At 42.7% G+C, this 12,378-nt stretch overlaps 1 protein-coding gene across 1 annotated transcript; it reads left to right on the forward strand.

Annotated features, from left to right (window-relative positions):
* The first annotated feature begins 2,860 nt into the window (after positions 1 to 2,860).
* PSMA4 (proteasome 20S subunit alpha 4) lies at positions 2,861 to 10,165 on the forward strand. The gene is made up of 9 exons (XM_004017819.6): positions 2,861 to 2,951; positions 4,926 to 4,952; positions 5,181 to 5,223; positions 5,465 to 5,627; positions 6,888 to 6,965; positions 7,339 to 7,427; positions 7,892 to 8,022; positions 8,513 to 8,636; positions 9,764 to 10,165. Exons 2-9 carry the CDS (start codon positions 4,950 to 4,952, stop codon positions 9,916 to 9,918), a joined length of 786 nt encoding a protein of 261 aa, XP_004017868.1. The 5' UTR covers positions 2,861 to 2,951; positions 4,926 to 4,949; the 3' UTR covers positions 9,919 to 10,165.
* The last annotated feature ends 2,213 nt before the right edge of the window (positions 10,166 to 12,378 follow it).

Raw genomic sequence — 12,378 nt, forward strand, 5'->3', positions numbered from 1 at the left:
CTTGCAAGTATCTTTTCCTGTCCAGGCTTTTAGCCCCTCTCGACTGCAACAGAGCTTTAGTTTCTGGTCTTGTTATCCAACCTACATCCTTCATATTAAGGTTTCCTGGTTGGCTCAGACAGTAAAGAATCTGCCTGCAATGCAAGAGACCTGGGTTCGATTCTTGGGTCGGGAAGATCTCCTGGAGAAGAGAATGTCTACCCACTCCAGTCTTCTTGCCTGGAGAATTCCGTGGACAGAAGAGCCTGGAGGGCTACATCCTTCATATTAGGGCAGATAAAAACTCTAGTTACATATATTGCTGTGTGGCAATTTAACCAAAAACTTAGTGGCTTAAAAGCTCAGTAATTTTTTTTATCTTATGGTATCTTCAGGTCATGAATTCAGACAGGCACTAGAACAGCTTGTCTCTGCTCCACGATGTCTGAGGCCTTCGCTGGGAAAACCTGAATGCTGGGGGAGGTTTCATGGCTGAGGGAGATTCAGTGACAGGACTAAAATCATCTGGAGGAATCCTCACTCACAAATCCAGCGTGCGGGACACGCTGGAACCTCATCTGGGCTGTTGGTGGAACATCTCTCCGTTTCGTCTCTGCTCCCTTACAGCATGGTGCTGGGGTTCCAAGAAACACCTGCCCAAGAGAACAAGACAGGAATATATTTTTTATGACCTGCCTTTGAAAGTCATATGATATTACTTCCACTGAAGTCACAAATCCACCCAGATTCAGGGCAAGGGGACACAGAGCCTCTCAGTGGGAAGCATCCTTGCCACATTGTAGGAGGAACATGTGGGACGGGAGATCATGAGGCTTCATCATCCTAAAACATCAATTTAATCCTCTTTCCCACTACCTACAGAGAAAAAATTCTGTCACTGAAAATGTTCTAAATTTGGCCTAAAATACCTTTCCTCTTTTCCTGTTTATTGACTTCTTCACTCTGGCCAGACAGAACTACTCTGTCAGCAACTTGTTAAACTCATTTTTACTTCTGCTCTTTTATCTCAATGGCTCCCTCTTCTTTTGACCTAATAAATTCTACTTCTCACTTAAAACTCTTAATGCTTAATTCTGCAGGATGAACTAAGGTGGCAGGGATCCTCAGAGATCCCAAAGGTTACACTGCCACCTAAGGATGCTTTCAGAACACCATCTGTCTGGATGTGGCTCTTGCCATCTTGCCTTGGCTCTCCTTCCTACGTGCCTGGGAAGCAGAAATGAATGGAGAGACCTCAAACCACAGCTCATTCCCAAGCTACCTCCTTTTCAAAGCCCAGAATTCTGCATAATAAATTTTTGACCAACATGAAAAGGACAAAGTCCCTACCCTGAGGACCTTTTCTTGGAAGAGACTGTGAGCAAATGACTACAAGTTAATTCAGACCTAGTCAATCGTCTCCCTTGAAGAAACTTAAAACATGAATAGTAGATAGTTTACATAGGGACTGAAGCCATATTTTAAAAAGTGGTGGAATAGAGAGATGGATAATGAGGACGCAAATAAACATAGTTTCTGTATAGAAGATAACAGGTATGTATGGTGATGGTAGGGTATTGCTTTAACTAGATTGGTCAGAGGAATCCTTTCTAATGACATCAAAGGCAGAGGAGGATACTAAGGTGAAAGTTCTCCCAAAGATGTAAACCTCATGATAATTTGCTTTATATGTATAAAAACACATGTATTAGCAATGAAAGTGGAAGGTATATTCAAAAAGGGAGATAATAAGAGGGAGGGTGAAGGGTAAGATCTGAGGTGCTTGGGCCTGTTTTGAGAACAGGGCAGGAAAAGCAAGCAGTTAATAGGCGGTCCCACACCATTGCCACCAGGGAAGGCAAAGTGAAAGTGTTAAGTTGCTTAGTCACTTTGTCCGACTCTCTGCCACCCCACAGGCTATAGCCACCAAGTTCCTCCGTCCAGGGAATTCTCCAGGCAAGAATACTGGGGTGGGTTCATATTCCCTTCTCCAGGGGATCTTCCCAACCCAGGGATTGAACCCAGGTCTCCCACATTGCATTGCAGGAAGATTCTTTACCATCTGAGAAGAAAAGTTATGACCCACGTAGACAGCATATTAAAAAAGAGACATTACTTTGCCAACAAAGGTCTGTCTAGTCAAAGCTATGGTTTTTCCAGTAGTCATTTATGGATGTGAGAGTTGGACTATAAAGTTGAGCACTGAAGAATTGATAATTTTGAACTGTGGTGTTGGAGAAGCCTCTTGAGAGTTCCTTGGACAGCAAGGGATCCAACCAGTCCATCCTAAAGGAAATCAGTTCTGAATATCCATTGGAAGGACTGATGCTGAAGCTGAAACTCCAATAATTTGGCTACCTGATGCGAAGAACTGACTCATTGGAAAAGATCTGATGCTGGGAAAGACTGAAGGCGGGAGGAAAAGGCGATGACAGAGAATGAGATGGTTGGATGGCATCACCAATTCAAGAGACATGAGTTTGAGTAAGCTCTTGGAGTTGGTGGTGGACAGGGAAGCCTGGCGGGCTGCAGTCCATGGGGGCGTAGAGTCGGACACGACTGAGCGACTGATCTGACCGAACTGAACATCATTGCTCTCCTGAGGTATGACTTAGGGCTGAACAGAAAGTGAAAGTGAAAATAGAGCGCAAAGCGTGGGAAAGGGTCATGAGCCAAAATTCCACTTCTCCCTGGCCAGGGTCTTCCCGCCCTCCTCTTCATGTTCTAGTTCCCCTTCGTTGGGCTGAGATCCCTGCCAGTGCCTTCGTACCCCAATTCCCCATAGCCCATGAGGGCAACAGACTGTCGCTCCGCCCCCCCAGAAGAACTTCCGCGTCCTCGGCTGCCCCACCCCCGGCGGTTCTGCGCACGCGCGGGAGCCATATTAGCAGCGGATTCTCGGGCACTGTCGTGTCTCTCCCGCGGAGAAAGGTGCTCGGTGTTAGTCTCCACTCTTCAGCGTCTTCCCTCCGGTGAGCCTTTACCCACTGCGCACCCTCGGAAGCTTGGCCGCTCTCCCTGCAGGCCGGAGCCGTGAGCGTCGCGGCAGAGCGGGTCCCGGCCTGCAGCGGCCGCCGAGGAACCGTGGGCACGATGACTCTGCACCGGCTCGTCAGTGACGGACTCGCCGGGGAATTGGCTCCGGCCGGCCTCCATCGGGCTTCCCTGCGCTGAGCGGGCATCGCGGGGCCGGGGACGCTGGGGCGGCGGGGCGGGCGCGGGCCGGGTGGGCAGGACAGAGTGCTGCCTCGGTCCCACGAAGAGTTCGGACGCGAAAGTGAACCTGAGGGAGAGGAGGTGCGGGTGACTCGCCTCGGGCGGTTGACCGGCGTGGAGATGAGAAAGTTGTGTTCTCGCGCGAATCAAGCTCGGCGGGTCTCCTCTCTGTGCCCTCCTGGCTCTCTGCTCAGGGCCACACTTACCTTTCAGCTGTGTGTTGCAGTACACTCATAACTGACTATTCTTCCCCAGTCTTCACCAGCCAGAGCGATCTTTCGAAAATGCCAGTCAGCTTCTGTGGCTCTCTGGCCCAGCATCATTCCTTGGAGCCCCATTGCTTAAGAGATAAAATTCACAGTTTTTACCTGAGCATGCGGGCCTTCGGGGCCTGATCCCTGCTTATCTTCCCATTCTTAATTCTCAGTATTCCGGGATTTGGGAAAATTGGCTCTGGAAGCCGAAGTTTGGCTTTTCCACCAAGTCACGCTGAGCCCCAATGTTGTCTTCTGCAGAAATAGTAGTAATGCCCAAGATTACTGTCCCGCTTCTCCCTTTCATGGTTCAGGACCCCGGTATCATCCTCTGGAGAAAGCCTGAGCCTCTTAGCTTGGCATTCAAAGCTCTACATGACCTAGATACTTGTTTAGTTCTTTAGTTTTTTCATATATCTATATATTTTTAAAAATTTTTAATTGGAGGATAATTGCTGAACAATGTTGTGTTGGTTTCTGCTGAACAAGTTGTGAATCAGCCATAAGTATACATATACCCCTCGCTCTTGAGCCCTTCCTCCCAGCCGCTCCCATCCCACCTTTCTAGGCTGACGCAGAGCACTAGGCTGAGCTCCCTGTGCCATACAGCAGCTTCCCACTAGTTCCCTGTTTTACGCATGATGGTGTGTGTATTTCGCTGCTACTGTCAATTCGTCCCAGCCTCTTCCTCCTGCCCCGCACTGTGCCCACAAGTCCTTTCTCTACATCTCTGTCTATCCCTGCTCTGCAAATAGGTTCATCTGTACCATTTTCCTAGATTCCTGCATATGTGTTAATATACAATATTTGTTTTTCACTTTGTGACTCACTTCACTCTGTATGACAGGCTCTATCTAGATTCCTCCACCTGGGTTCAACTGACTTCAGTTAGTTCCTTACTATGACCGACTAATATTTCATTGTGCCTATGAATACAGCTTCTTTACTCATTCATCTATAGATGGACATCTAGTTTGCTTCCATGTCATATATTTTTTTTTAACTTCAGCCACTTGTCTTACCCGTTTGAGTGATCCTGCCTCAGTGCCCTTTGTCCATGCTTTCTCCTCTGCCTGGAATGCCTTTTCCTCCTTTCTTCCCCTAGTCTTCCTCTTAGACCGGAGTGTTCTCAGCCTTATTTCTGCCTTTCTGCCTCTAATATGGGCTCATATTCTGTATTTGTTTCACGAAAACTACTTTCTGGATTTTCTCCAACCTGTTCCCACTCTACCCTTAGTGCCTCTGTTTCCACACTGCTTTATAACTGTCCTTCTGTGTCTGCTTCCCTCACTGTAAACTCTTTGGGAAAGGGGTTGGTCTTACCTGTCTTGGTATTTCAGCATTTAGCATAGTGCCTGGGTGCACCACAATGTTGGCTGAATGAAGAGAGTGGACAAAACAGATTTTTTTCAAGTCAAGAAATGCTTTTTAAATTGTAAGTTTCATTTTAATAATTACCTTATTTTCTTTTTACAGGAATTATCATAAACCTAAGAAAACATGGTGAGTTAATACACATGCCAATAAACGGTTGCCTGATAAATAGAATTGCTTGTACTCATCTTAACAACTTGCATGAGAAAACTGAAATGGAATGATATCTTCTTATCAGTTTCCTCCCACTCTCTGAATTTTGCATGCCAAGATGTGTTCTGTAAAATGATTTGTGGGTTTGCAGGGGTTGACTTATTTTTAGTGGGTAGAAATCACTTGTATGTTTTTCCTTTGCAGTCTCGAAGATATGACTCCAGGACCACTATATTTTCTCCAGAAGGTAAAATATAAATTGTTTGATCTGTCTCAAATAAAACTAAATATTTTTAACTGTTAAGCTGTTCATCCTTTTTGTACTTTGAGGTTGTTATGGTCACTAGGTTAATTGTGTGCTTCATAGGACTATTAGTAAAAGTGGGACAGTTGTCTGTAGCTCTCTAGTGTTGTTGCTGATTGCTCTTGAACCAGTGGTGCAAGAACAAGGAGGAGAGTCTTGGTTTCTTGCTGCTTGTGTTTTGTAGGTCGCTTGTACCAAGTTGAATATGCCATGGAAGCTATTGGACACGCAGGCACCTGTTTGGGAATTTTAGCAAACGATGGTGTTCTGCTTGCAGCAGAGAGACGCAACATCCACAAGCTTCTTGATGAAGTCTTTTTTTCCGAAAAAATTTATAAACTAAATGAGTAAGTGCAATCTCAGGGAAGAGAGTTGAAAACATCTCATCATATTTTGGGAGGGCTGTGTACCATGACACGTTACAATTGAACAGTTGGTTGTGTTTTTACTTCCGAAAATTCCTGGTTTTAACTTAGTTGCTTGAAACCTCCTTGAGGCCCACGACCATAAATGCAGGGCCAGGTACTCAGTGGAGAAACGTTGTATAGTGATGAGAGTACAGGCATGGTGGTCACTCAGCCTTGGGTTAAATCTAGGTTCCACCAATACAAGCTGTGACTTCCATACCTGTTGTTTAACTTCTCTGGGCCTCCAGTAGAGCCTACTGGAGTGATCGTGGCAATTCAGTGACATAAAATGAATGAGTGAAATAAGCTAGCACAGTGTTAGGAATATAGGAGGACCTCGAGGTATTGTTTAGAATGGTTACAAGGAATTAGTTTTAATTATACTGAATCTTACCAAAGACCACGCCTCCTGGAAGTCTTGGAAAAGGTTAGACAGGGCCTGTACACTAGTGATATTTCTGATATACTTGGGTGTTCAGGACTGCAGCTAACAGAGAGCTGGATTTGCTGATTGGAGACCCTCCCTTCTGTGGTACACCATGTGAATGTTGGCTATAGGGCCTTATTGATACACGCACCCCAGAAAGTGTCATCCCTCCACAGAGTCACTGTTGGGCCCTCTCAAGCAGCCTGCAGGCTTGATTGGGCACAGTGCCAGAGGAGTCTAGGCTGTAGGAGGTCCAGGGCAGCCTTCAGGAAACGGAGGGTAGATAAAGAAAATGCACCCCTCCCAGCGAGCCTGGCCCTGGGCTTCCTTGTCAGGCTCAGAAATATCCTGCCCTTTGGGTCCCTTCACCTTCACCCCCATCAAGTGAGGCCTTTGAAAGAGTACTTATACCCAAGAGTGTGAAGTAGTCTGTCTTCCTGTCTGGCAAAACATTTTTCTTCCTTGTGGTTGAATCTTGTTGGGATTTACCCTAGCTTCCTAGTGTTTATTCTCTTGCCCTGTTCACAGGGTGGTGATGGTAAATACATCTGTTGTGAAGATCAAGGGTGCATTTGTTTATCTTATGTATTGAATGACGTCAAATTGAAAGTTTCCTACAAAGATAAAACTCACGTAGTTTTTGCCTGAAGGGTGTAGCAACTGTGAGTAAGCATGGTGAATTTCTAATAGAATTTAGTGTATTTTAAAACTTGTAAAATACCTCTGGCAAACATCCTCCCTAATTACAGATAAATGTGTTTCTCTTCTGCAAGGGATATGGCCTGTAGTGTGGCAGGCATAACTTCTGATGCTAATGTTCTCACCAATGAACTGAGGCTCATTGCGCAAAGGTATGGTCATAAATAATTGATATGTAAAGTTAGTTTTGATGTTTCTATGAAGAATGCATTTTTTTAAAGTTTAAAGGCATTAGAAACCTATTAACTGAAAATTACAGTTTGTTTATTTCTTTAACCAAACTTGTAAAATATTTGGTTGGCCAAAAAGATCATTCATCTTATGGGAAACCTGAACGAACTTTTTGGCCAACCCAGTATTGTTTACAGTAAGGTTATTAAGCGTTGCCATACCCTCTACCCTCCCCCTTCAGATCACAACTATTATGTTGTCCCCATGGCAGAGATTTTTTTAAAAGGGTATTTTGCTTAGAGTGTGTAGAGTGTTTTAGAGAAAACTATTAATATGCCAGTTTCTTTATCCTAGGTATTTATTACAGTATCAGGAGCCAATTCCTTGTGAGCAGTTGGTCACAGCACTGTGTGATATCAAACAAGCTTATACACAGTTTGGAGGTACTGAAACCTTTGGAAATTTCATTCCCAAAAGTTAAAACGTTTTATGAGTAATAACCTTTTTGAAACAGTAAAAAGAAATTGAAAATGAAATAAGTAGACACTTCATACATTCCAGCTTCATGAACTAACTGGCTTCCACTATGTAGACTATCAAACATTTTATTAATAGATTACTGAAAGGCCGAAATAACATTCTAAAATCAGAAAACAAATGACTTTTTACGTAATATTAATGGTATTCAGCACTGGTCGTCTGTGTATTCCCTCTCCTCACTGCGTCCAAATCCTAGAAACAAAAGTGGAATTTCTGATGGAGCTTATCTGTGGTGGCCAGAACATGAGCAGTTTATGAATGCTTAACTTCACAGAAGAGGGGTTAGCCACATTCACTGCGCTCAACTAACCATAGTGATGCTAAATTTAGAGTGTTGATACGTGTGACTTTGTTTTCTCTGTTAAAGGAAAACGTCCTTTCGGTGTTTCATTGCTTTACATTGGCTGGGATAAGCACTATGGCTTCCAGCTCTATCAGAGTGATCCTAGTGGAAATTACGGAGGTTGGAAAGCCACATGCATTGGAAATAATAGTGCTGTGAGTATTTTTGTGTTGCTGTAAAAATCTAGCAAAAGGTCTAATAACTGCCATAATTATGAAGTAGTGATGAGTGTAAACAACATTTTAAGGTAGCTGCAACAAACTTAACATGATATGAAAATCTCTGTGATTTCTGTTGGTGACAAAGTCACAGGTAGTACTAATACTGCTAGGATTTATAACCTACAGTAATAATGAAAGGAAGTACCAGTTTCCAGTTAGAAGTTGTGAAAATAAGATCTAGTTTTGGGGGGTTTTTCCCACAGAATAGTCACAGACTCCCTGAATTCTGTCACAGATCCCTGGGGTCCATTCAAAGATCATCAACCTCCCTCCTTTACACCCCTATCCCATGTCTACCGTCCCTACCATCGAAATTGTTTATATTGGTTATAATGCCAATAATAATTTGGCATTATTCATGTTCCTAAAAATGTACAGTTTTTAACGGAAATTCTCTATGTTGATTCTTCTTTATGTTTTATAGGCAGCTGTATCAATGTTAAAACAAGACTACAAAGAAGGAGAAATGACTTTGAAGTCAGCACTTGCTTTAGCTATCAAAGTCCTAAATAAGACCATGGATGTTAGTAAGCTCTCTGCTGAAAAAGGTAATTTATGTGCGCTCCTGTAATTTGTTTGTTTAGTGAGAGAAGTAATTGAGTGGCTCTTGTGTTAGGCCTTTAACATGTTATGTAGTTCATTGAAACAGCAGCCTTTTTAAGTTAGGTGGCCTTATAACCATTTCCTAGACTTGACCAGGGTCAACATTGACAAGTTCTGGAGCTACAATTCCACATTACATTCCAGGCTTAAGGATTTGAGCCTGAATGTTCTCAATCTGTAATTAAATCTAAGCCACCCTATTTTATCTCATCGACTTCTTAATGATAATATCTATGCTCATGTATATACAAAATAAAGAATATGAAAGAAAGTAGTTACATATTTATATGTGTGTGTGTATATATATGTGTGTGTTTGGGATACTTTATCAGAGGTATAACATTTAAACAAGTTCTGCATCTACTGATCTTTTATGTTAAGCCCATGTTTGCAGTTGTAAATGCTATATTTAGCTAAAGTTATATGACCACATAAAACAATACTTCTAAATAATGTGTTTGAAAACTTATGGTAAATTAACATTGATTTAATTGGGGACGACTTAGCTTCTGGTGTTCCTTTAAAAATGCCATTTACTTGCAGATTGTTGTCTCTTGCCTACTTCTGCTTAATTTCAGGAGGCAGTACTCAGTTTCCCCTACTCAGAAGCTCTTCTCTTTTTGGTATTAGTCCGCTTGTTCTCATCTGTAGTCATAGGGGCTACTTTTCTTTTGAGAAGTTTGTGAAAAATAAGTGTAAGTAGTGGTTAAAGATTCTGGCTGAGCCTTCAGATTCCAACAAGGAAATTATGATTCCTTCTGGTCAGGCTAGCTAGAGTAATTGGCTGGCTATATTGAAAACTTTTTCCTAAAATTAACAGAACAGCAGCTCAGAGGTTAGTATGGGTGAAGGTAAGGAAGATATTAAAATAAAAATAATCATAAAAGCATTACCAGATTGAAAGAAATTTGTTTCCTTAAAACTATCTATGAATTAATTGTATTAGGCAGAAAACTTGGAAAAGTGGTGTACTAAAGCTCAGAGGGTATGAAGAGATTAAACTGTAGTTGCCCATTAAGTGTGTTGGCTAAGTATGGCTGCCTGTAATACCTGTGTGTGTATTTGCCTCTAGTGGAAATTGCCACACTAACAAGAGAGAATGGAAAGACCGTCATCAGAGTTCTCAAACAAAAAGAAGTGGAACAGTTGATCAAAAAACACGAGGAAGAAGAAGCGAAAGCTGAGCGTGAGAAGAAAGAAAAAGAACAGAAAGAAAAGGATAAATAGAAGACAAAATCAGGGATTTTATAACTCATTTGGGGCATCATTTCAGTGTAAAGGCTGTCCTACTCTTCCACTTTGAGAAAGCTTTGACTTTTTTAACTTGTCTAGTGGGAAAATAGGATGTTACCAACTGAATTGGGTCCTTGTTATTTCTGTCCAGGTGAATATTGTAATAATGATTACTCTTTATGGACATCTTAATCACCCTCTCCCTCTTTTTTTTTTGAATAAAATTTGGAAAGAATGGAAATGGTGAAGGGAAAAATTCTCTAGCAATAACTGTTGAAGATACCAGGATTAATAGGGCTGTGGTTTTTTTCATGCTTTGTATGTAGTGTGGCCACCTTTGCAGTAACCTTTAAAAAATGGACAGAAATGTAAACAGCATAAGTGGAGAAAGACGGGAACTGTGCAGTGGAGATTTCCTATTTTGTTCCCCTACCAACTTGGAGAACCTGTAGCCCAATCTGAGCAAAACAGAGAGCTGTCCTTCTAGGCCTCATCTGATATTACCCTATCAGAGGCTTGTCCAGTGAAATAAGTCACATTCCTCTTTCAGGTTTGCCAGCCTTTGATACTGATGGATATTCTTACTGGACTTAAAAATTGTGTGTGTGTGTGTACACGCATATATACCTGCAAACATAGTAAAACATGAAAGGCATAATTAAAATGAAAGCCCTGTGTACCCACTACCCAGCTCCAGAAGCAAATTAATCAGTACATTTGAAACCCCTGTGTATTCATTTCAGGTCTCATTCTTCTCTCCTCTTGCCCAAGAGGTGACCACTACCGTGAGCTCATGGTTCCTGTAAGCTATGGTCTTCCACTCTGATTTCCACCCCTCTACTCCGGGTGGTCCTGGTGGGTCTGTCAGGCAGAGAACCCCACTCCGGTCACAAAGGTGAGCACATGCCTCAGTCTGCAGGAATGGGTTTGAGAATGCACACGTGGACTGAGCCAGGCCAGATGTGATGTGGGTATGGAAACGATGCTGAGGGTTGTGCAGTAGACCAGCTGCCCACAGATGGCAGCACAAGCCACGTGAAAGGTTGGAGCAGAAACTAAGGCTACGGAGGAAAAGTGTGACCAAGAGATGAGAGTAGTTCGGTTTTATCCAAGGGGTGCTCCATTGCTGAGATTTGCTCAATTCAGGTTCACTGAGGAAGCTGTCACTTAGAGTTCTCTGATGGAAGTGCTGAAAGGCAGTGCTACTTAAAGTGGTCTGTGGATCAACAAGCATCACCTGGGAGTTGGCTAGAAATGCAGATTCTGGCGTCCTATCCCAAGCCTGATTCAAAATCTTGGCATAGAGCCCAGCAATCTTTTGACAAGCTTGCATGTGTTTCAGATGCATACGGAAGTTTGATAAGTGCTTTGCTGCATGTTGGAATCACCTGGAAGGCTTTTAAATTTCTTTGTACCCAGGTTTTTGCAAAGTCATTTCAGTCATGTCCTACTCTTTGGTACCCTGTGAACAGTAGCCTACCAGGTTTCTCTGTCCCTGGGATTCTCCAAGCAAGAATACTGGAGTGGGTTGCCATGCCCTCCTCCAGGGGCTCTTCCCAACCCAGGGATTGAGCCCGCTGTTCTTTGCATTGGCAGGTGGGTTCTTTACCACTAGCACTGCCTGGGAAGCCCTTAAGGAGTAGCAGTGCCTTGAAAATTTCTGTTTCTGGTGATATTCAAGCTAAGCTAATTTCCAAGCCCCTTTTACCTAGTGTATTTTTAATCTTCAGTTTTTTTCTTTTTAACTGAAGGATAATTGCTTTACAGAATTTTTGTTTTTTTCTATTTACTCTTAATTTAGACAGTTGGTTCTTGTTATTCAGGGTAGCCATGTTCTGTGAAGTCAACAGAATACTGACTTAGCAAATTCTGAGCCATCGCTCCTAGTGAAATAACAGGTTGGGTTCCTTTGAGCCTCTGGTCACAACACTTTTGTCAACACATCAGTACATAACCTTGTTTTATGTGTGTTTCTGTTTAAAGACATTTCATATATATTGGTAATTCATTAATATTGAACTTACAACTGACAGTAGTTCAATTCATATCTAAGTGAAGCTTATCTAACACACTTTCTTCGTAAGGCACATCACAGCCTTCTTATGCTTAGGAACACTAGCCAGCATACACTGAGGGGGCATTTTAAAAAGTGAAATCAATGAAAAGCACAAGCATTCAGAAAGCATGGCACAAAATAGACCACAAGGAGACCAGTTTTACAGTGAGCTGAAGCAAGAAGGCAGAGAGTGGGCCCCTTGTTTGACCAGCTGGGAAGATGCATATCGGACAACAAATATTTCCGTGACTCTGTGTCCACAGTGACCATGAGAGCACGACTGTATTGGTTTTGGGGTTATGGACAACCTTGCAGATAAATGCGGAATCCGGAAATAATGAGGGTGGGCTGTTATAAAGTGACCTTTCAGCCTTGGCTATGCACAGAAGTAGAGGTAG

The sequence above is a fragment of the Ovis aries genome, chromosome 18 (assembly GCF_016772045.2).
Source record: "Ovis aries strain OAR_USU_Benz2616 breed Rambouillet chromosome 18, ARS-UI_Ramb_v3.0, whole genome shotgun sequence".
Lineage (NCBI taxonomy): Eukaryota > Metazoa > Chordata > Mammalia > Artiodactyla > Bovidae > Ovis > Ovis aries.